The 25,823-nt window shown below is 37.0% G+C and overlaps 1 protein-coding gene across 3 annotated transcripts in view; it reads left to right on the top strand.

Annotated features, from left to right (window-relative positions):
• CDC123 (cell division cycle 123) overlaps positions 1–25,823 on the top strand; it is a 59,176-nt gene that overhangs the window by 20,350 nt on the left and 13,003 nt on the right. For 2 of the 3 annotated variants that reach the window (XM_027121632.1, XM_027121633.1), the window contains 5 exons: positions 995–1,101; positions 12,676–12,724; positions 18,130–18,205; positions 19,630–19,752; positions 20,638–20,666. In XM_027121632.1, the coding sequence (XP_026977433.1) occupies positions 995–1,101; positions 12,676–12,724; positions 18,130–18,205; positions 19,630–19,752; positions 20,638–20,666 (384 nt within the window). The remainder of the gene's footprint in view (positions 1–994; positions 1,102–12,675; positions 12,725–18,129; positions 18,206–19,629; positions 19,753–20,637; positions 20,667–25,823) is intronic. The other variant, XM_027121634.1, reaches the window with a different exon arrangement.

A 25,823-nucleotide genomic window follows, 5' to 3' on the forward strand; every position in this document is an offset into this window, starting at 1 on the left:
ATACTGTTGTTTTAGTGGAGTTATATTTGTGTGTTCAGTATACCATCTTTAACCAGAAGTTCATCATCCTTTTTCATATGGAGAAATTTTAAAGAAGTTATTATAAAGAAGTTATTGAAACTCATTTTTAGTTTATCTATGAGCAGTAATTTGAGTTGTGCTTGACTACTGATCTGGCTTGAGGCTTTCTAGTTAAAATGCATAGATTATTTGTGATTTTAAGTTATTCCTTCATTTATTTTTTATTTATTGAGTGCCGACTGTGTTCCAGTGCTTTCTTTCATACAGTGTGGATAACTGGACATTTTTTTTGCAGTCATTAGTTTTCCCAATTACTGTCCTGTGTCTGATCTGTCTATGGGAGAAGTACGTTTTTTAAACTACTTAATTATTCTGTCATTTTTAGGCATATTTCGCTGAGGTTTGTGCCTCCTGTGTCTGCTCTTCTTACTTTTTTTTGGTGCATATATTTGAGGCTTTCACCATTTAAAATTGTGATGATTCAGAATATGTCACCTCCTCCCTCCCAGATTTGATAGACATGGGTCTTAACTGTTGCAGTCATCCAACTTCAGGGTTCCAGCCGTCTCTCCCCAGAAACAGGAAGAAAGGAAGTTTCTCTATTTTCTTAGTCGCTGGTCAGGCTGTTTTTTTTATTCCTGAATCTTCTAGCTGAAGTGTCAGCATTTCTGATATCTCTTTATCCCCCTTCTTTCATCATCAGTGAGGAAGACATAGGGCAGTGCTTGGGCCTGAGCTGAAAGGTGAGAACCTGAACATCTTGGTTCAGAACTGAGTATCCGACATGCAGTGGTGATGCTGTTACTTGTTTAGAACTGTAACTTGACATTTGACAGTATAGCTAAAATTTCTTACCTGACTTTTTTCTTCAACCCCTTCAGGTTATATGCATTGTTGATTTTGGCTATAGGCTTGAACTTCATTCATAGCAACTAACTTGTAGCAACTAAGTAACATGTGCTCTGTTATTTAGGACGCATACTGGATAGCAATGAATAGTTCTCTGAAATGTAAAACGCTCAGCGACATCTTCCTACTGTTCAAGAGTTCTGATTTCATCACTCGTGACTTCACCCAACCGTAAGTATGTCTCTTATTCTCTTATGTCAGTAGTTTCAGTACTTGTGGGTTTTTCTACAGATGAAATTCCATTAGTTCTAGTACTATTGTAAACAACAGATCCACATACCAAGGCTGTTTCATTTTCTCAAATGACCTATTAAAGCAAACCTTTCTTTTCCATTGTCAGCTAATGCTGTACAATGAATATCCCTAAATATCAAGGGCTTTCTGTGTATCTGCCCAGTAAATATAGTGGTAGTTTTTTTCTTATTATAAAGCTAATATATGCTTATCATAGAAAAATAAAAGTGGGGACTATAAACAAAAACAGGAAATGTAAAAGCATTCATGATCTCGCCACAGTTGGTTTTATATAATTCCAAGATTCTGTCTGTTCATAGGTATAATACAGGTACACCTGTCTCTAACTGTATTCCAGTTTTTTAAAACAAAAATGGGATCATATAGTTCATATTGCTTATGAGGCTGCTTTTGCACTTAATCAGTATATATCAAACATCTTTATGTGTCATTAAATATTAAACACATCATTATTTTAAACTTGCTTCAGAGTATTCCACTGGACAGCTATAGCATCATTTATTTCATTAGTTCTCCCTTCTTATTTGTCTCTTTTCTCTTCTTCTTAGTCCTGCAGTGAATATCCTTGAGCTAAATCTTTGCGTGCTTTCCTGATTTTTTTTCCTTAAGATAAATTCCTAGACATGGACTTGCTGTTTTCTTCCCTCTGCTAGTTACTCTGTAACTAATCCTTCATCGTAGGCAGACAGCCCACCTGCACTGCTGCACTGTAGGCGATCTCTTTATGCTTCTTTTGTTCTGTCATCAAACAGCAGTTATTCTTCTAGATTTCTTATCCTACCCCATTTTTAGATCCGAAATATCAATTAAACTAACCTTTTATCTGATCTCTAAAATAAAGCATATCAAAAAATCTAGAAACTAAGCAGGTACACAGGTGAATACATACATACCTCATGTATGCATGCCACTTCCTCCCCATCCATCCAGTTCAGTTTGCCCTGCTCATTCATCCCCTTTCAGCCTCAAATCCTTTTTTGAAGAGGAGCCTGTCATAAAGAAAATACATTCCCTACAAGTCAGTTGTGCATCATCGCTTTTGCATCTGGTTCTGCAGCTTGGGCATATGGTTTTAGTATTAAATTAAGAAAACGAAGTTAAGTAATAATAAATGAGTGTGATTGTATCACTAGTTTATTATAAAAGGACTTTACCTGTATTGGTTTTTCTGGTTCACTTACAGAAAAAGCTTTATGTTGTTCTGACACTTAGGTGTCAGCCTTCTATGGTTGTGTTGGCACAGGTGTTATGAGGTGTTTGCTTTAGTAATAATGCAGCAGCATTTTCGTTCTGGGAGACACCCTCTGATTAGAGGAAGTCGTGGCCCTCTCTTTTTTTTGCCATTGTAGAGCTTTTTGATATTGAATGCTTTTGTAAAGAGGCCTTGGAATATATTGCATTAAAATACTCTGTACCTGTTAATTTTTGATATGGATTTTTATGCACCTTTGATATTAGTTGCAGTGAGTATATGAGGACATTTCCTCTCCAAAAATTATAAATCACTTCTAACTCTCTGTGGTTGATGGCTTTTAAATCATCTTTGTACCCTAGCAGCCTGCTGGCTCCTCTTAGCCCACCTCTCCTTTTTTGTCTTACATGAATTTAGCCCCGATTCCAGTGAAGGATAGAAGTACCAGTCAGTCATTTTGCGTTTTGTACTTTTTGACTTTTGCATGGGGAAGAAGTTAAATCAGCAAGTACATTTGAGGCCTTGGATCCGGAGTGTTTATCCACAGAATACCATCTTCCTCCTCATGTAAATAATTGGGAGTTGGCCCTGGGCTTGCAGCCTTTCAGACCGGTGGTACTCACAGTCACCTTTTCTGGAAATCTTCGTCGGTAGTCAGTTGCGTAACAATGAGTCTTGTTACTCCAGAAAAATCCCTATTGATTGGGTCTTTAATGAAATATGAACTTTTGTCACAGAGGCCTTTCTGGACCCCTTAAAGATTAAGAATACAATACTTTAAATTGGACAGGATCTTATCATTGATTTAATTTGACTCTTCAGTCAGTTAGAAAATTGAGGCCTGAATCTGCTCAGTAATTTGTTTCCATCAACTAGTTAATAGAACCAAAACCAGAATATAATTTCAGTAACGTCATTCTAAATGGTCTCTGTATTTTCACTTAATAAAGTTATAAATTCCTTCTTTTCTAAATGCTTCAAAGTAAAATATTATAGAATGTGATAAAAGATAAAATATTCTAGTATATAGTTATGTACATAAAATTATGTAATGTTATGAAAATTATGTTATACTCTTTGGGAGCTTGCTTCAACAAGAGAAACAAAGATGTTATAGTTAGGATTACAGGTTAACAGAGGGCCAACCAAAAAGAGTTCACACACAGTGTTTTTAAAAATACATTATTTAGCAAGGAGTCTGGAGATGGGCTATTTCCATCTATAATGGTTAAGTCACAGCTCATCAGGGTCACCAGGGACCAGGTTCTTTCAGTCTTTCTCTCTGTCATCCTTGGCTTACTGGCTTGGTATTTGGGTTTATCACCTAATGGTTACAAGGTGGCTGGTATTTTGCAGGTATGGCATGAAGATGACTATATCTTAGTCAAAAATATGAGGGGGTGCATCTGATTCCTCTCATTCTTCTCTGTCTGTGAGCAAGTAAAGCATTCTGGAAGCTTCCCAGGAGACTTCCTGATAGGCTCACGGTCACACAGTTACTCAGCCTCATCCAGTAGTTGGCAGAGGGAACAGAGACGCCATGATTGGTTTAGAGCAGAGGCTCTCCAACTTTAGCTCGGATTAGAGTCACCTGGAGAATTTGGTAAAACACGGCTTGCTGGTCCCCACCCCCAGAGTTTCTGATTCACTAGGCTGGGAGTGGGGCCCAAGAATATAATTTCTAACCTGTTCCCAGGTGACCCTGATGCTGCGGGTGCAGGCCCGCGCCTTGAGGGCTGTGCGCTTAGATGTACATGTGCATCCCTGGGATTCCACAGGTCCACCTGTCCTCCTCTGAACAGTCACAGAATTTTGTTGGCAAGGATAAAGGTTGGGAATAGCTAGAGGGTAGACCACCAGTACTGTCTGCCACAGTTGTAATTTGACATGGACTAGTAAGTACTCTTATTCTTTCTGTTTGTCAAGTGGTTATTGTACCCAAGAAGCTTTAAAAAGTGGAGGTTGAAATATTGACACCATTAGCATAATCTGTCTGCATTATACTTGCTGAGTGAATTATTTGCCCAGATAAACTTTCTATGTAATTAGACTTGTTGAGTCAGAAGGCTGCTTTCACTGGTTATTTTATTGATTAGGTGTCACTTCAGTAGGCCAAGGCCAGAAAAAAAATCTGGTATTCAATCGGCATTTAGAAGAAAGGGCTGAGAGAGAATTAATCCATTAATTGTTTCTCTGAGAGGCTCATGACTAAGGAAGTTAGAGTTACTAGAGATCAGGAAAGTTTACTTGTCTTAGTAATTCAAGCACAGTTATGATCAGCACAATTTTTATACGTTTTGTTCTTAAGATTATCACAAAACTGGTTATTAATCCTAAAATTCAGCAGCAAAACAGTTTCAAAAGTAAAATGTTCTACCTAAGTTGGACCTAACAGAACCTATTCCTTGTGATTTTTAAGGCCCATTTATTTAGGTGACAGTTTTTCACTTTAGATTGTTATAATTTTATTGTATTTTTTTATTGAAGTGTAGCTGATTTACAATGTTTTGTTAGATTGTTATAATTTTAGAGAGCATATTTTCTCTCTTTTTGAAGAATTCTATGAAAATTCTAATGAACTCACCCAATCACCCTTAATTCAGTATCATTTTTTATCTTTCCTTTTCCACCAGTGAGATGTAAAAAATGGAATCTGTGTACCTGAACTCTCATTTTAGATCCTAATGAGCAGTAAAATCTTCAGCACCAGAACTTTGATGCTAAATATTCCCTGGGTGCCATGTTTTTCTTTTTTATTTCTGCCCTTGACATAACTTTTTTTCCTTATATAGTTCAGAGTTGTTTTCTGTGAGGTATAATACCATAACCTTCCAACGTTTTAGGAAAGCTTATGAATGAGGATGTGCCCTAGTAAATAGCTAGGCAGTAAAGAGTCTGCGACTTTAAAGCATTGTGATTTTGTGTACTGCCACCTTATAAAGCTTTAATGATGATGTTTTTTCTGATAGGAATGATCGAATTGTGATCTTAGTGTATTTAGGCGGTACCTAAGTTGTCTAGAGTCAGTTCACGTAGTTATTACTCTCCGAGTTTACTAATACTGTGATTTCTCTTTCCCCCATTCCTGCCACGTTGACTGGCCCGCTCTAGAGAACTCACACAATTTAAGTTGGTAGCACTGTAAGTCTGCTCCTCCAATGCCAGAGTCTAACACCTCACCCGTAACAAATAGGACTCATCTTTAACTCCAGTGTTCTCCACTAGAGCAGTCTCTTGGATTCTACTTCCATGGAGCTCTTTCTAGTTCAGTGTATTTCTTAATGTAGCACAGCTCATCAGATACACGTATCCTTCTTTCCTTGTAACAAAGCATATACTACATCCATAGTTTTCTCATTGTCTGCATTCCCCTAGTTCCACACACGGGCATCCTTACCATTGAACGTATCGCCTTTGTTCTCTTTCAATGTGTGAAATAGTTGGAACGTCATGATAAAAGCTATGTGTTGATCACAGTTAAGAGGTTCACAGAAAAGAGTATGTCCATCTTAAGACATGTTTAGGGCATCATGAATGTGCCTATTTATAGTAAGTAAGACCATTTGGCTGGTAGGACATGCAACCTGAAGTTTAAGTTGAGGGAATGACTTGGAAAGTAGCTTGGGTAGAAGTAAAAGAAAGACAAGAAAGATGACATTCCTGTCAGTCGTCAGTGGCAGTTAAGCACAGTTCTTACAGTTTTAGGCTAGGATCTTTTTTCCCCTTTCTTTCTTTTCTTCTTTCTAAAACTTTGTATCTAACATATTGGTCTCCAAAATTCCTGTTAACTGGTTCACTGCAAAATATATTAAAAATGTACTGGTGGGGCTTCCCTGGTGGCACAGTGGTTGAGAGTCTGCCTGCCAATGCAGGGGACACGGGTTCGTGCCCCGGTCCGGGAGGATCCCACATGTCGCGGAGCGGCTGGGCCCGTGAGCCATGGCTGCTGAGCCTGTGCGTCTGGAGCCTGTGCTCCGCAACAGGAGAGGCCACAGCAGTGAGAGGCCCGCGTACCGCAAAAAAAAAAAAAAAAAGAAAAGAAAAAAAAATGTACTGGCATAATTTCATAGTAGCTTTCAACAGAGTAGACCTTTGGTTATTTGTTTTTTTGCTTTTTTCGGTCTTTACCGTGATTGTACCCGAGAATACTTTTATTTTGTAATTCACATTGTAGATTGTATGACATTAATTATTTAATAACACCTGTGGGTTTTGTCTTTTTTGTGTTTGCTTTTTTCCGTACCACTTGGCATGTGGGATCTTAGTTCCCCAAGTGCAGAGTCTTACCCAGTGGACCACCAACGAAGTCCCAATAATACCTGTGTTTATTTTGAAGTTTTTTTGTTTTTTTTTTTCTTATTTTTGGCTGCATTGAGTCTTTGCTGTACGTGGGCTTTCTCGGTGCTTTGTGACCACCTGAATGGGTGGGAGGGAGGGAGACACAAGAGGGAGGAGATATGGGAACATATGTATATGTATAACTGATTCACTTTGTTATAAAACAGAAACTAACACACTATTTTAAAACAGTTACACTCCAATAAAGATGTAAAAAACAACAACAACAACAACCAGAGAGCAAAGGCAAATTTTGTGGAAAGAAACAGCAGTAAAACTGTCAGCAGGTTTCTCAACAGGAATATTGTTTCATCTAGTCCTACCTCTGCTGGGAAGGGCCTGGGTCCTGGAGGGTGGAGATGGATATAGAACAATGCAGATGCCTATATTGTTTCTCATCTGTATGGGACACTTATCAATCTGGACCTAGACTAATTTCGGGTTATAACTTGAGGAATTCTCTAACAGTTGCCCAAATTTCAAGGTGATCGCGAATGATTCCATATTATTTCATAATTCAGGCAAATTTTTCAAGTGTTATTTAAATGTGTTCGTTAACACAGGGGAAGTGTTAGGTATTATGACATATTTCTTGCTTTTGCTCATACATTATAACGTATTATAATTTTATATTATATGCTGAGTTGGGATTTGAGAATTTATACTAGTCCTTACCATGACTTTTAAATTACGTGTTCATAGAAACAAAAGCTAAAGTAGACTTAGCAGTTCAGTATTCTTTCTCTGTAAATTGCTTTCCTTGATCTTAACTTGCTGTTACCTCTCTGAGGTCCTGCTTTCTTTTAGCAATTAAGAAACTGTTATTTTTGGAAATGAGAGAATCAGCTTTTTTTTCTCCATTGCAGATGCAAGTGTTTGGATCATCTGTGTTCTTGGTTCAGTCAGTTAAGGGAATAATACAAACATTTTTATATTTGATATGAATGAAGATATTTTATCATTTCTGTTAGGATACTCATATTTTCTGCTAGTATTTTTTCTACTAGTATTTTCAATGTAGTAAGAAGCCTTGATTTAAGGATTTCTTTCTTTTTCCTTTCTTGATATAACCTGGAATTTTTGAACCGTAATTTATATAAGGATTTGTAAGCATTCAAGTGTTGTTAATACTCTAAATATCTTAACACATTTTTGCTTTTTAAATCTACTTCCTCCAGAATATAAATGGAATTTAAATATTCATACACAGTGTTTTTTGCGGTATTTCAGCTGAGCTCCTAAAAATGTTGTTGACCTTCACATTCAGTCTTAATTAGGTGGCTCTGCACTTTCCTCTCCTTTCAGAGACTGTACTTGACCATCTGATTAATCATCTTAATAAGAAAAAGCCTTGTACAGTAATCTCATGTAGCACATATGTTCTCACGTCTACCTTCTGAAACTAGTCAAGGTTTTTAACTAACATTAAATGTTAAACCTATCACCACTTAAAAAATAATGTTATGGGATGGTAGAATGCAAATGTGTATTAAAATGTATACCTATTTTAAAGTAGCAAATGAGGATTAACCAAGGGTTGAAATCAATATTTGTAGGAATATAGAAGCATTAAAAAATTTAGATAATGAAGACCTGTGTTTTGGAAGTGTTTATTCGAATTCCTTTGTCATTTCTCTCCTCCCATCTCCCTTGTATATATATATATATTTTTTTTAATTTAATTTATTTTATTTTATTTTTCGCTGCGTTGGGTCTTCGTTGCTGGGCACGGGCTTTTCTCTGGTTGTGGTGAGCTGAGGCTACTCTTTGTTACAGTGTTCAGGCTTCTCATTGCGGTAGCTTCTCTTCTTGCAGAGCATGCAGAGCTTGCTCAGCGTGCAGGCTCTAGAGCACAGGCTCAGTAGCTCAGTAGTTGTGGCACATGGACTTAGGTGCTCCGCGGCATGTGGGATCTTCCCGGACCAGAGCTCGAACCCGAGTCCCCTGCATTGGCAGGCAGATTCTTAACCACTGGACCACCAGGGAAGCCCTCCCTTGTATATTTTAGATGCATTTAAATTTTTAAAAAACGATAGGCAGTTCAGTTTTATCATGATAAGAATTACTGGTTAATTGAAAGCTAAAATATTAACTTTTTTTTTAATTTATTTTTGGCTGCGTTGGGTCTTCGTTGCGGGCTTTCTCTCATTGTGGCGAGCGTTGCAGTGCGCGGGCTTCTCATTGGGGTGGCTTCTCTTGTTGCGGAGCACGGGCTCTAGGCGTGTGGGCTTCAGGAGTTGTGGCTCGCGGGCTCTAGAGTGCAGGCTCAGTAGTTGTGGTGCACGGGCTTAGTTGCTCCACGGCATGTAGGATCTTCCCGGACCAGGGCTCAAACCTGTGTCCCCTGCCTTGACAGGTGGATTCTTAAATCACTCTGCCACCAGGGAAGTCCTAACTTTTTAAAAAATTGTATAATTGGCCTAACAGTATATATTAGTTTCAGGTATACAACATAATTTGATATTTTGTATACACTGCAAAATGTAAAATATTAACTTTTAAAGTAAACTTGGTTTCTTATTATAAAAGTGCTATATGTACACTTTGTCCTTTTTTTGGCTGCGTTGAATCTTTGTTGCTGCGTGTGGGCGAGTTGCAGCGAGCGGGGTCTACTCTTTGTTGCGGTGCGTGGGCTTCTCATTGGGGTGGCTTCTCTTGTTGTAGAGCACGGGCTCTAGGCGTGCGGGCTTCAGTAGTTGTGGCTCGCGGGCTCTAGAGCGCAGGCTCAGTAGTTGTGGCGCATGGGCTTAGTTGCTCCACGGCATGTGGGATCTTCCTGGACCAGGGCTCAAACTCATGTCCCCTGCATTGGCAGGTGGATTCTTAACCACTGCGCCACCAGGGAAGTCCCTTCTTTGTACTTTTATGTGTTTTTTAATTCCTCAAAATTAAAAGTTAAAGTAATATATATTTAATGTGATAAACATAATGTTAGAAATACTACAGAAAAGCAGCAGAAGAAATGAACAATCACTGCTGGGAAAGAATCATTGTGAACATTCCAATAGTTAACATTGTATTATGTTTTCTCATGTATGTTTTAAAATATGAGCTTGTACTGTGTAGTTTTGTGACCTTTTTTATTATTTAAAAGTATACTGTATTGTGAACGCTTTTCTCGCTTGTGAAAAATTCTTTTACCACACAATTTTTTATTCCTCACTGTCTGGATTTTTGACACACTTTTCATCTTTTCATTTAGAATTTAGAAAGGAGTTGAGGGAAAATGTTTTAAGGATAAAATGAATTTTTATAATAGAATTCATAAATGAATTAGTGTTTTTTGCTAATTAAAATATTTAGGCTGTTAAACCAGAAAAAAAAAGGTGAGGGACTCTTTTACAATAAAGAAGAATAGGACTTCCCTGGTGGCGCAGTGGTTAAGAATCCGCCTGCCAATGCAGGGGACATGGGTTTGAGCCCTGGTCCAGGAAGATCCCACATGCCATGGAGCAACTAAGCCCACGCGCTACAAGTACTGAGCCTGCGCTCTAGAGCCCGCGAGCCACAACTACTGAGCTCACATGCCACAACAACTGAAGCCTGCACACCTAGAGCCCATGCTCCGCAACAAGAGAAGCCACCGCAATGAGAAGCCCGCGCAATGCAACAAAGAGTAGCCCCCTCTTGCCGCAACTAGAGAAAAGCCCGTGTGCATCAACGAAGACCCAACGCAGTCAAAAATTAATTAATTTTTTAAAAATTGAAAAAAAATAGAATAATGAAGAATATATTATGTAGAGCTATTAAAGGAGATGATCCAGGACTTATGTATTTCTCTGGATCCATTTGGTATTTGTGGTTTCTCTGAAATCTGAGAGCAATTACAAACAGCTCTAGAACCTCCACCTCTGAGAGGAGCAGTTCCACACGTGGTTTAGTGCCCTCCCACCACTGACTTCATTTCTCACCTTTCGGAGCCTTGGTTTCCTTGTGCGATGAATGTGGATAATAATAATAGCACTTTCTCAGGGATTATTGCAAGGATGGAATGAGATGGCAGATGTACATGCTTCACCTGGTGCCTGTTCACTAATACGGAGAAAGCCCATTGCCTTTTAACAAAGCTCCCCGTGTGTATCTTTCTTTGTCATTCAGATTATATCCATTAGTGCCCAACTGTTAGTGGCAATAAAAGTTCTTATTTTCTGAGGATTTTAGCCAACCACCTTATTTGTGTTGTTATTGTTTGTAGTATAAGTCATAAATGATTGCAGAGAATTCCAACCTAATCAAACATTCAGGGAAATTTAAAAGCTTTTCAAATTTAATTCTACTTGTAAATTGCTTAAGATGTCTTTAAAACTATTTTTTGTTTTGCTTGTGTATTTTTTTATGAAAATGTCTCTTGACCACCTGTTTTGCTTCTTGAATTGTTGGTATTCCCTAGGTTTCTATCTGAATGAGCTGACTGATCACTTCTGTCTCCATCCTTGACCTTAGCTCTTATACCAGTAGGACGATTACTTCCAGATAATTATTTTCACCTCCACCCACTCTTGAGTTTCCTTGTTCCAGTTGCTTACTAGACATTCTCTGTGGTTCTCCCAGGACTTCTCCAACACTACCCACCCAAACGTAGTTAGCTCCCATGTTTTCCTCATCCACATCACCTGCTCTTCCTTCTTAGTGAATGGTATTTGCCTCATTATCCAGCGAGTCATCAAGCAGCCACCCCAGTCATCTGGCCTCTTTCTCCCTCATCCTGCGCTTTCAATCAGGCACCAAGTAGCCCTGACTTTGTCTCCTAAATATCTTTGTATAGAGCTTCTCCTCTCCCTCTCCTCTGCCTTCGCATTAGTTGGCCCCTCATCTCTCGCTGGGGCTGTTGCAATGAGCCTTCTAACTGGGCTCTCAGCCTCCCAACCTGCCGCCCATTCCCCCAGGCTCTCCAGCACCGTTGCCACCTGTGATATTTCTAAAGCCTAAGTGCAATGATCTCCCTCAGATGTTTAGAAACGTTTTTAGCCCCCCATTGTCTGTATAATAAATCACAACCTCTCTGCGTAGGCAAACAAGACCCTTCATGATCTGGATAGTCCTTCTTGTCCAGAATTTCTCTCCAGCCACATCTTTTGGCAGTTCTTCCCTCCACACCCATCAGTACTGACCTCCAGTAGTCCTGTGCGTAGTTCTCACTTCTCTCCCTTTGCCTCAAACACAGACCCTTCTCTTCATGTCAAATGAAGCCCCTCCCCCCAAACATGAAGAGCTAATCAGTGTTTCCTTTGTGCCATCACAGTATTTTTATTTTCAGTGTTTTGAAATTCTTTGGGTACTTGTTAGGCTTTCCTCACCAGACTAAAGGACAAGGGACTCTTAGTCATTTTGGTGTTCCAGTGCCTCGCCAGCCCTTGGTATAGGTGGGTGTTTAATAAAGGATGTGAAAAATTGTCCATGAAACTGAGGATTTTTAGAGGAGGAAGCAATATATTTAATGGAGGAATGAATAATTCTTCTGTCAGCTATTTTTAAATGGGATGTGGGAGAAGGATTAGATGAACTTTTTGTGGCTTTAGGTGGCAGAGTTAATGTCAGCAGAGAACTAGACTTCTGGTTCAGCCATGAAGAGCACAGTGAGAATTATAAAACAACAGTGCCATCTCACCCTCATTTGGAGTCTAGAGTGGGTTTGCGTTATACTCCTGGCTTGGTCACTAAATGTGCTCTTTCCTTAGTTTTAGCCCTTTTTTTTTTAACAGAAAGATGGAGATTATAGTAGCTCATATGGTTGTTTTGAGGACAAATGAAATAACAAATAACATTTCAGGGTGCCTAGGCTAACGCCGGACACTGAACGATGCTTAATAAATGTTCATTGAATTTGAATTAGTCTCCTGTTTCTGGAAGCTTTTAGTAAAACCTTACTCCCACTTTAAATATAAGTAAATATAAGTAATGTGTATGCATAAACTGACAACCATAAAATAAAGATTCAATTGCCTTTCTTTCCCTCAAAGATTTATTCATTGTACTGATGATTCCCCAGATCCGTGTATGGAATATGAGGTAAGAATCTTTTTTTTTTTTAATCTTGAATAAAATTGATAATTCTAGATGTAGATGTATTGAGAATTTCTATTCTTAAGTGAAATTAATCAAATTTTTGGACTAATTTCTCTGGGAACCTAGAGCCATTGAATTTTTAAATTTATGAAATATACACATAAAATGCATGTATTATGTACATACACATACAGTATATACACAGTATGTACATACTATGGAATATTATACATATTTTGAAATGAAGCAAACAACTTCATACCATCCAGCTTAACCTGTTTAAACTTTTTAACCTGATTTGCAAGGAAAAGTAGTCACCACCATTTTACCGTTTTTATTTATTTTTTCTATGGTTCTCTCATTTTACAGATTACATATAGAAGTAAGAACAAAAGGACAGTGGAAAACTTTATTAGAAATAGTAATAAGGGTTGAAACACAGCGCGCACACACACACACACACACACCCCTGAAGTGGGCAGTGTCCTTGGATGTTGTTGTTAGTTTAATTTCTTCGTCATCTATTTGCTTCCAGTCACTTGTATATACACATGCTTTCAAAAGTTGTCCACTGAATTACTGTACTAAGTAATTCTGAGTGTGTTGAGTGTATATAGTGGCATATCTTCTGTGAACAGGTAATTGACTCTTCACCAAGCCACCAAACAATTCCTGCATCTTTTAGCACTTGTAATTGAGATCTTTACATACCATTTGTGAGGGGTATGTACTATATTAGCATTTTCCCAGGTCATTAAACATTTTTTATAACATTAATCGTGTGTATGTAATACATTCATATCTATTGTTTTCACTGAACAAACATCTATCAAGCACCTGCTATATCTTATTACTTTGTGCTAGAAACACAAAAATGAAAAAGATTGTTTTCCTAGTCTTGCCCTGCGATGTAATCTTTGTTGTAATGTCATCATCTGTCCCCGAGATTGATTTCACCGGCAGTTTGCTCTTTTATTGTTTTTTGGGGAATATGCCATCATTATGTTACTGCATAGGGTTTAAAACCCAGTTTTAAAAGCCCAGGAAAGTGAAAGTAATTAAAATGAAAAAAGTGGCGACAAGCCCACAGCAAACATCATCCTCAATGGCGAAAAACTGAAAGCATTTCCACTAAGATCAGGAACAAGACAAGGTTGCCCACTCTCACCACTCTTATTCAACATAGTTTTGGAAGTTTTAGCCACAGCAATCAGAGAAGAAAAGGAAATAAAAGGAATCCAAATCGGAAAAGAAGAAGTAAAGCTGTCACTGTTCGCAGATGACATGATCCTATACATAGAGAACCCTAAAGATGCTACCAGAAAACTACTAGAGCTAATCAATGAATTTGGTAAAGTGGCAGGATACAAAATTAATGCACAGAAATCTCTGGCATTCCTATATACTAATGATGAAAAATCTGAAAGTGAAATCAAGAAAACACTCCCATTTACCATTGCAACAAAAAGAATAAAATATCTAGGAATAAACCTACCTAAGGAGACAAAAGATCTGTATGCAGAAAATTATAAGACACTGATGAAAGAAATTAAAGATGATACAAATAGATGGAGAGATATACCATGTTCTTGGATTGGAAGAATCAACATTGTGAAAATGACTCTACTACCGAAAGCAATCTATAGATTCAATGCAATCCCTATCAAACTACCACTGGCATTTTTCACAGAACTAGAACAAAAAATTTTGCAATTTGTATGGAAACACAAAAGACCCCGAATAGCCAAAGCAATCTTGAGAACGAAAGAAGGAACTGGAGGAATCAGGCTCCCAGACTTCAGACTATACTACAAAGCTACAGTTATCAAAACGGTATGGTACTGGCACAAAAACAGAAAGATAGATCAATGGAACAGGATAGAAAGCCCAGAGATAAACCCACACACATATGGTCACCTTATCTTTGACAAAGGAGGCAGAAATGTACCGTGGAGAAAGGACAGCCTATTCAATAAGTGGTGCTGGGAAAACTGGACAGCTACATGTAAAAGTATGAAGTTAGATCACTCCCTAACACCATACACAAAAATAAGCTCAAAATGGATTAAAGACCTAAATGTAAGGCCAGAAACTATCAAACTCTTAGAGGAAAACATAGGCAGAACACTCTATGACATAAATCACAGCAAGATTCTTTCTGACCCACCTCCTAGAGTAATGGAAATAAAAACAAGAGTAAACAAATGGGACCTAATGAAACTTAAAAGCTTTTGCGCAGCAAAGGAAACCATAAACAAGACCAAAAGACAACCCTCAGAATGGGAGAAAATATTTGCAAATGAAGCAACTGACAAAGGATTGATCTCCAAAATTTATAAGCAGCTCATGCAGCTTAATAACAAAAAAACAAACAACCCAATCCAAAAATGGGCAGAAGACCTAAATAGACATTTCTCCAAAGAAGATATACAGAGTGCCAACAAACACATGAGAGAATGCTCAACATCACTAATCATGAGAGAAATGCAAATCAAAACTACAATGAGATATCATCTCACACCAGTCAGAATGGCCATCATCAAAAAATCTAGAAACAATAAATGCTGGAGAGGGTGTGGAGAAAAGGGAACCCTCTTACACTGTTGGTGGGAATGTAAATTGATACAGCCACTGTGGAGAACAGTATGGAGGTTCCTTAAAAAGCTACAAATAGAACTACCATATGACCCAGCAATCCCACTACTGGGCATATACCCTGAGAAAACCATAATTCAAAAAGAGTCATGTACCAAAATGTTCATTGCAGCTCTATTTACAATAGCCCAGAGATGGAAACAACCTAAGTGTCCATCATCGGATGAATGGATAAAGAAGATGTGGCACATATATACAATGGAATATTACTCAGCCATAAAAAGAGACGAAATTGAGCTATTTGTAATGAGGTGGATAGACCTAGAGTCTGTCATACAGAGTGAAGTAAGTCAGAAAGAGAGAGACAAATACCGTATGCTTACACATATATATGGAATTTAAAAAAAAAAATGTCATGAAAAACCTAGGGGTGAAACAGGAATAAAGACACAGACTTACTAGAGAATGGACTTGAGGCTATGGGGAGGGGGAAGTGTAAACGGTGACAAAGCGATAAAGAGGCATGGACATATATACACTACCAAACGTAAGGTAGATAGCTAGTGGGAAGCAGCCGCATAGCACAGGGAGATCAGCTCGGTGCTTTGTGACCGCCTGGAGTGGTGGGATAGGGAGGGTGGGAGGGAGGGAGACGCAAGCGGGAAGAGATATGGGAACATATGTATATATATAACTCATTCATTTTGTTGTGAAGCTGAAACTAACATACCATTGTAAAGCAATTATACTCCAATAAAGATGTTAAAAAAAAAAAAAAAAAAAGAATCAACCTGGGAGATGGTTAGTGCACTAGGTTGTAATCTTTGATGTAACAAAGAGCCTGCAGGTGTCCAGAGCACCTTGTGTGGTGCTGAACAGGGACCCATATGTCTATATATTTATACACAGACATTCACACGTGTGTGTACATATATGTGGATATGTATATACATATGTAAATAAAGGGACTTGAGATAGGGAAAAAAAAAAATGAAAAAAGTGGCAAGCAAAATCCTAGGTATCATGTGCTTGCGTCTGTGTATTTAAAAAGATGCCTACTATATGCTCATGTATTCATAGAATACTTCTGGAAAGCTGTATGAGAAATTGTCAGCACTGGTTACCTGTGAGGAGGAGGACAGAGACACTGTTTGGGGGGAAGACTCACCTTTTACCTTTTTTAAAAAATCAAGTACAGTGTTTGTATTACCTGTCCAAAATGTTATTTCAATAGATAATGCAAATTTTCCAAAAACTTAATGTCAGTTTGCAATAATTGCATATTTATTTGTTGCTTACATAAAAATTACTGTAGCTGTCAGAAAATATATTTGCCAGTATCAACTTTTAATAGGTAACAACAGTGTAATTTTTTAGTGTGGGATTCTTCATTTAATAATTAGGTTCTTTTTCAAAAGGTGGCACATACAGAGCTTGACCAAGAGCTCACAATAACGAAAATTGCAATCAGCGCACTTCAAATTTCTAAGACATATTTTAACACTACAGTTTTTTTTTTTAAGGAAAGCAACCTACTATCAAAAATTTAAAAATACGAGAAAATATGAGGAGCCTACCACCCAGATATCCTCAGTATTATTAGCATTTTGACCTTTAACTTCCCTTTCTTGAGATATTTGTGGGTGTGGGTGTGGGTGTGGGTGTGGGTGTGCACACCTGTGCGCATATACACACTCCATAAGATGCTTTATGTGCCACTTTTTTTTTCACTTATGACATAGTATGAGCATTTTCACAGTTCATTAAATTTTTTTTATATCGTGTTTTTTAGTGGCTGCTTATCTTAAATATTTACCATTCCATGTTTCACTCGACAAACATTTCCTAGGCACTGCTAGGCATTACATACCTGTGCTGGGAATGCAAAGGTGAATAAGACCCAGCTGCTCACCCTTAGAAGAGAGACTTGTGTCAGATTATCCTAGTACAACATGGGGTATGGGCTTACTCTCGAATGTTATGTACAAGAAACTGGGTGGCATGGGAAGGTACAGAGCCCACTGGGGGGATTCCTGGAATGGGGCCTAGAGTAATTCAAGTCCTATCTCCTAGGTCTTGAGGGGCAAAGAGGTGTATGCCAGGATTCGGGAGGCTGGGGCTCTTGTCATTGATTACAATTAATACTTCAAAAGGACAGGACTAGTTTTTTCCAAAGAACATTTTAAAACCAGACTCAGAAGCATACATTTGTCAACTGTACTATTTATAAATTACAACAATATGAGAATTTGCACATATTAAATAATGTTATAGTAATAAACCCATTTATGAATTGGGCCATTGGTAGAATTGTATTACTTTAAAATAATGGGAAAATCATGAAAGGATTTTAGTGAGTCTTTGTGATAAGCCGTAATAATTTTATCAGAGTATTACAGAATGATGCTTAAGGTAGATAACTTGGAAATTATTTTACTTTTTGATGTTCTTAAAGGAGTGAGGAACATATGAATTATAGGGAAACTTATGGCCCAACGATGATAATATGTGACTATATCATCCTTTGAGTTGTATATTATTTCAGAACTCCCAAAATGGTAAATAAATGACAAAGGCACATTTTGTCATAAAGAGTTTTAATACAATTTCCCCTGTTCTGTTAGACTAATAGATCATAGCTCTGTTCCCTACATATCATGTCAGGAATGTTTTATGATGCCTTTTTTTTTTAAAAAAACCAAAACACTTGATAATGGCAATTGTTAAGATACAGTCTCAACATAAAATTGTTTATTAGACTAGTAAATATTCTCTTGTTACATAGTTGTGTTCCTTTTTTCCTTTGTCTACAGCTTGTTCTTCGAAAATGGTGTGAATTAATTCCTGGTGCTGAGTTCCGATGTTTTGTCAAGGAAAATAAGCTTATTGGTGAGGTTTTTGCATTTTTTTGTTTTTTTAAACCTTTGAAAGTAATTGTTAAAAGAAGACAAGCTTTTGATGGAAATAAATTACTTAGTAATTAAGACAAGGGTAACAATCAGTTTTCATCTCAGATGCTACCTCTAACCAATTGGCACTGACTCTCTGGAATGCTGTATCGACAAGGGTCCTGAGGCCAGATTCTGTTTCCACAGAAAATAGTCTTGTTGATGAATCACGTCAATCTGGATTCCAGAGATGAAAGTGGTGGCCTTTACTGTTCTCAGGATGTGTGTAATACTACCTGCTTTCTCTCTGGGGCTTTCCTAGGTATTACTGGCAATACACAGCTTATTTTAAGCAGCGTAAAAAGCCCAGTTTTTGAACATTTATTTCTATTATTGAAGCACTGTTTATTATTCTAGCAAGAGAAAATATGCAAAGAAGTACATTGCTTTAAAAGGCACCCATTTTCTTTCCTCTGAGGTTATTATTTTGTCTGCTATGATTTATTCAAGCTAAATATTGTAGATAATTTGCTCTTATTTTGTCTAAGCACATTTTCCATGAGGTAGAATTGATTTTCAACCAAGAAAAGTGTGATTTGAACAGAATCAGATCAACACTATTTATTTATTGAATGTGATGTTGACATTTAACTTACCTGAAATACACTGGGGTTGTTTGAATTTATTGTATAATATTGTTATATATCTCTGAAAGAAACACTGCAGTATTAAGTACAGTTAAAGAAGGGAGTCATATTGGCATGTGATTAAGAAATTGGTTGGAAGCCCTTCTTTCAGAGCAGAGAACTTTTTCTTAGGTCTAGAGCAGGTTAAAGGAGTTCTTACAATACTCCCTTTAGTCTTTTTGGAATAATGTCAGCAAGTCACTCTGAAGAAAGGAATGTTTACTTTTCCATGGCTTGAAACATCAGGCTTGTGAAGGCAGGATAGGACGTATGAACAAGGAAAATAGACCGTGAAGTGCAGTGTGATTATGGAAGACGTATGCTGAGGGGTATTTTACATTTTCCCAAAGAAAGTGGAACAGAATGCCAATTTTTAGACAGTTCATTGGAAAAATCAAAGCAGCAGCAGTTGACTATGTGGGTAGGTTTAAAATTGCTTCTTTCATTTTTTACGTAAGAAACATTTTTATGACTTTGAATTCTTCCCATTGTACTCAATAAAAATAACTCCTGTTTCTAAAGTAAGAGTGCATGGCAAGATGGAATTGTAGGGTTCACCTAGCCATTTGAACCTTTACAACTGATACGCTTTATATCTATATAAAATGCTGACTAATGTATGATGCCATATTCGTTCGATCTACTTTAATGGTTTCCTCAAAAAGAGGTTTAAATCACATATTGGTGTTTTTGAAAAGAATATTGTGTAATAATGAAATATAAAATATTTTCTTGTCAGGTATTTCTCAAAGGGACTACACACAATATTATGATCATATTTCTAAACAAAAGGAAGAGATTTGCAGATGCATACAAGACTTTTTCAAGAAACACATACAGTATAAATTCTTAGATGAAGACTGTGAGTATTTTTTATTGGCCCAGTGAAATGAAATGCATAATGTTACCGAACCTTATTTCACGGTGGTACATATTTTAAAACTGGATTCAAAATACTGTATTTTAAGCGTTTTATTATATGATAGTATGGCTGATGGGTTTGCATGTTAATTTTACGTTATTTAACCAGAGTCCCTTTTTAATACTGAGATGGTTCTCTCTCCTGTCATTTGAGGTATTTTGTTATACATTTCAAAGGGTCTGTCTACAGAGAACCACATGCTTCTGTTATTAGGACTAAATTAGCTAGTTGACTGATCTGCCTTTCTAGATTTTTATTTGAATGATCAGATAGCACCAGTTACAAAGTAAATATTTGTAAGCTGTTTTTAAGAGTTGAAAGTAAGTATTGAAAGTATTGTGTATGAGACAATTTTCATGCATTGTCAAATTATATCTGCTATGGTTTCTGTTTTTCTACTTGCCAAGCCTGGGGTCTGTGGCAGGTTTGACTTTTAAAAAAGATGAATCATGCCCTAAGCATGGCTAGATAGTGTGCTTTTCTATTGCAGATTTTACCCATTTTATTCCCCATCAAGCAGTTAGTGATTGATGCTCCTTTCTCTGATATAGATAACCTGTCTCTAATTGTGAACTGGTTGAGACGATGTTGGTGTTTGGTTTGAATTTTTAAACGTAAGGGATTACGGCTGAGGATCGCGAAAAGGAAAACAAAATTATATAAGTAAAACATTGCAGGATGCCTTTTTATGTTTGAAGTTTTGAGATGTAGAAGCAGGAAGTCCTTTGAGTAACTAATAATAAAACGCATTTTAATTTTCAAAAGGAGGTGTAGATCATGAAAATAGAAGTTCATTACTAACTTCAGGTTTTTTCTCCTTTGCAGTTGTATTCGATATATATAGAGACAGTAGGGTAAGTAAAAATGACATTTCATATGCTTTAAATACATAGGCATTCTCTATGGAAGGGCTCACCACTCAACAAATATTTTCTCAAATCAACTAAGGTGCTTGAAATTCACCATGGCCAAGAATCTCCCCTTAAAATATCCTTAACACTAGAACACATGATATCTTCCATTGTTATGTGTCACAAATTCAAGGATTATTAATTTAACAGACGGCTAAGGCCACCCTGTGTCCTCCTTTCCCCTTTTGTCGGGGGCCTGGGCCTACTTAAAATAGTTGAGTTTGTACTCTTCGGTGTGGCCAGGAATTTGTCACTGGATATTTAGAAGTTATTATTTTCAGTTACCTGAAAGGCCCTTAGTGTGATTCGAGTGACTTGCATCTTTAGACTGAAGACGAGGATTCGAGTAGTTTGTATTTATTCTGTAATCTTGAAGTGATGGAAACTTCTGTATTGAAAAAGAAAACAAAAACCTGACCTAGTACATCCTGCAGCAGAGATTTCACTATCAAGACATGCAATCTTTTCAAAGAAATTTGGGTCACTAGGTGTCCTGTGACAGTGCTCACTGACTTAGCTGTTCAGAGGACAACAGGTGTGTTTTCTAAACATTAGACCCCTATGTTTCTTAAATGTCTCTCACATTTTTCTTCTTCCCTTTCCACGCTCCTATCGCCTCATTGTAGTGATGATTGTGATACCTTTGAATCATTTTTTGGACAAAAGGAGGGGCCCATATGGTCATATCCCAAAATAACTGTTAACTGTTTACTCATCTCTATCAAGCCAAAGCATCACTTACTCTGTTTTCATGTCTGTTTTTTTTTTCACATCTTTATTGGAATATAATTGCTTTACAATGATGTGTTAGTTTCTGCTTTATAAGAAAGTGAATCAGTTATATATATACATATGTCCGCATATCTCTTCCCTCTTGCATCTCCCTCCCTCCCACCCTCCCTATCCCACCTCTGTAGGTGGTCACAGAGCACCGAGCTGATCTCCCTGTGCTATGAGGCTGCTTCCTACTAGCTATCTGTTTTACGTTTGGCAGTGTATATATGTCCATGCCACTCTCTCACTTTGTCCCAGCTTACCTTTCCCCCTCCCCGTATCCTCAAGTCCATTCTCTAGTAGGTCTGCATCTTTATTCCCATCTTATGCCTAGGTTCTTCATGACCATTTTTTTTTTTAAGATTCCATATATATATGTGTTAGCATACGGTATTTGTTTTTCTCTTTCTGACTTACTTCACTCTGTATGACAGTCTCTAGGTCCATCCACCTCACTACAAATAACTCAGTTTCATTTCTTTTTATGCCTGAGTAATATTCCATTGTATATATGTGCCACATCTTCTTTATCCATTCATCTGTTGATGGATACTTCGGTTGCTTCCATGTCCTGGCTATTGTAAATGGAGCTGCAATGAACATTGTGGTACATGACTTTTTTTTTTTCTATAAAATATGTATTATATATTTACATCATACTTGTACTTATATTAAATATATATTATATTTGATATATAAAAACATGTATTTATATAGTATAGTAGTAGTACTATTAGGTTTTTGGGTTTTTTTTCTTTTTTTAATTTGACACAAATACTTTAATACACACAAAGAGTAACAAAATAATGCACAATTGGCCAATACCTTAAACAAACCATTTGGTCATCATTTAAACTTCATTTTCATGTGGATCTGCTTTCTTTTTTTTTTGCTCACAACTCACACACACACACTGTATTTTATTTTTACAAGAGATAAATAAACTGGCACCAAGCATTGTAAATGGATGACTACAACAAAAGCAACAATGATTGCAATTACCAAATATGAAACACGCTCATACTATGTCATAATATTGACGTTCAGTCCAGTAATCCTCCACTGTAACAGCTCCTTTACTTTGCAGTGAAAATTGATTTGTATATTTTTTGCCTCTGAGTCCTTGTGGGATTTTTATTTTTTTTATTCAAACAGAAAGTCACAAAAATTATAATCATCCTCATCTACATGACTCTTTTTGAATTATGGTTTTCTCAGCGTATATGCCCAGTAGTGGGATTGCTGGGTTGTATGGTAGTTCTATTTTTAGTGTTTTAAGGAACGTCCATACTGTTCTCCATAGTGGCTGTATCAATTTACATTCCCACCAGCAGTTCAAGAGGGTTCCCTTTTCTCCACACCCTCTCCAGCATTTATTGTTTCTAGATTTTTTGATGATGGCCATTCTGACTGGTGTGAGATGATACTTCATTGTAGTTTTGATTTGCGTTTCTCTAATGATTAATGATGTTGAGCATTCTTTCATGTACCTGTTGGCAATCTGTATATCTACTTTGGAGAAATGTCTATTTAGGTCTTCTGCCCATTTTTGGATTGGGTTGTTTGTTTTTTTAATGTCAAGCTGCATGAGCTGCTTGTAAATTTTGGAGATTAATCCTTTGTCAGTTGCTTCATTCGCAAATATTTTCTCCCATTTCTTTTCGGCTTGTTTATGGTTTCCTTTGCTGTGCAGAAGCTTTTAATTTTCATTAGGTCCCATTTGTTTATTTTTGTTTTTATTTCCATTTCTCTAGGAGGTGGGTCAAAAAGGATCTTGCTGAGATTTATGTCATAGAATGTTCTGCCGATGTTTTCCTCTAAGAGTTTGATGGTATCTGGCCTTACATTTAGGTCTTTAATCCATTTTGAGTTTATTTTTGTGTATGGTGTTAGGGAGTGTTCTAATTTCATTCTTTTACATGTAGCTGTCCAGTTTTCCCAGCACCACTTATTGAAGAGATTGTCTTTTCTCCACTGTATATTCTTGCCTCCTTTATCAAAGATAAGGTGACCTTATGTGCGTGGGTTTATCTCTGGGCTTTCTATCCTGTTCCATTGATCTATATTTCTGTTTTTGTGCCACTACCATACTGTCTTGATTACTGTAGCTTTGTAGTATAGTCTGAAGTCAGGGAGCCTGATTCCTCCAGCTCCGTTTTTCATTCTCAAGATTGCTTTGGCTATTCGGGGTCTTTTGTGTTTCCATACAAATTGTGAAATTTTTGTTCTAGTTCAGTGAAAAATGCCAGTGGTAGTTTGATAGGGATTGCATTGAATCTGTAGATTGCTTTGGGTAGTAGAGTCATTTTCACAATGTTGATTCTTCCAATCCAAGAACATGGTATATTTCTCCATCTCTTTGTATCATCTTTAATTTCTTTCATCAGTGTCATATAATTTTTTGCATACAGGTCTTATCTCCTTAGGTAGGTTTATTCCTAGATATTTTATTCTTTTTGTTGCAATGGTAAATGGGAGAGTTTTCTTAATTTCACTTTCAGATTTTTCACTATTAGTGTATAGGAATGCAAGAGATTTCTGTGCATTAATTTTGTATCCTGCTACTTACCAAATTCATTGATTAGCTCTAGTAGTTTTCTGGTAGCATCTTTAGGATTCTCTATGTATACTATCATGTCATCTGCAAACAGTGACAGCTTTACTTCTTCTTTTCTGATTTGAATTCCATTTATTTCTTTTTCTTCTCTGATTGCTGTGGCTAAAACTTCCAAAACTATGTTGAATAATAGTGGTGAGAGCACTATTGGGCAACGTTGTCTTGTTCCTGATCTTAGTGGAAATGGTTTCAGTTTTTCACCATTGAGGACGATGTTGGCTGTGGATTTGTCATATATGGCCTTTATTATGTTGAGGAAAGTTCCCTCTATGCCTACTTTCTGCAGGATTCTTATCATAAATGGGTGTTGAATGTTGTCAAAAGCTTTCTCTGCATCTATTGAGATGATCATATGGTTTTTCTCCTTCAGTTTGTTAATATGGTGTATCATGTTGATTGATTTGCATATATTGAAGAATCCTTGCATTCCTGGAATAAACCCCAGTTGATCCTGGTGTATGATCCTTTTCATGTGCTGTTGGATTCTGTTTGCTAGTATTTTGTTGAGCATTTCTGCATCTATGTTCATCAGTGATATTGGCCTATAGTTTTCTTTCTTTGTGACATCCTTGTCTGGTTTTGGTATCAGGGTGATGGTGGCCTCGTAGAATGAGTTTGGGAGTGTTCCTCCCTCTGCTATATTTTGGAAGAGTTTGAGAAGGATAGGTGTTAGCTCTTCTCTAAATATTTGATAGAATTTACCTGTGAAGCCATCTGGTCCTGGGCTTTAGTTTTTTGGAAGATTTTTAATCACAGTTTCAATTTCAGTGCTTGTGATTGGTCCGTTCATATTTTTTATTTCTTCCTGGTTCAGTCTCGGAAGGTTGTGCTGTTCTAAGAATTTGACAACATTTCTTCCAGGTTGTCCATTTTATTGGCATACAGTTGCTTATAGTAATCTCTCATGATCCTTTGTATTTCTGCAGTGTCAGTTGTTACTTCTCCTTTTTCATTTCTAATTGTATTGATTTGAGTCTTCTCCCTTTTTTTCTTGATAAGTCTAGCTAATGGTTTATCAATTTTGTTTATCTTCTCAAAGAACCAGCTTTTAGTTTTATTGATCTTTGCTGTTGTTTCCTTAATTTCTTTTTCATTTATTACTGATCTCATCTTTATGATTTCTTTCCTTCTGCTAACTTTGGGGGTTTTTTTGTTCTTCTTTCTCTAATTGCTTTAGGTGTTAGGTTAGGTTGTTTATTTGAGATGTTTCTTGTTTCTTAAGGTAGGATTGTATTGCTATAAACTTCCCTCTTAGAACTGCTTTTGCTGCATCCCATAGGTTTTGGGTTGTCGTGTTTTCATTGTCATTTGTTTCTAGGTATTTTTTTATTTCCTCTTTGATTTCTTCAGTGATCTCTTGGTTATTAAGTAGTGTGTTGTTTAGCCTCCATGTGTTTGTATTTCTTACAGATTTTTTTCCTGTAATTGGTATCTAGTCTCATAGCGTTGTGGTCGGAAAAGATACTTGATACGATTTCAGTTTTCTTAAATTTACCAAGACTTGATTTGTGACCCAAGATATGATCTATCCTGGATAATGTTCCATGAGCACTTGAGAAGAATGTGTATTCTGTTGTTTTTGGATGGAATGTCCTATAAATATCAATTAAGTCCATCTTGTTTAATGTATCATTTAAAGCTTGTGTTTCCTTATTTATTTTCATTTTGGATGATCTGTCCATTGGTGAAAGTGGGGTGTTAAAGTCCCC

This window comes from Aethalodelphis obliquidens, unplaced genomic scaffold (assembly GCF_003676395.1).
Source record: "Aethalodelphis obliquidens isolate GAN/ISIS:26980383/991018 unplaced genomic scaffold, ASM367639v1 scaffold23, whole genome shotgun sequence".
NCBI classification, from domain to species: Eukaryota; Metazoa; Chordata; class Mammalia; order Artiodactyla; family Delphinidae; genus Aethalodelphis; species Aethalodelphis obliquidens.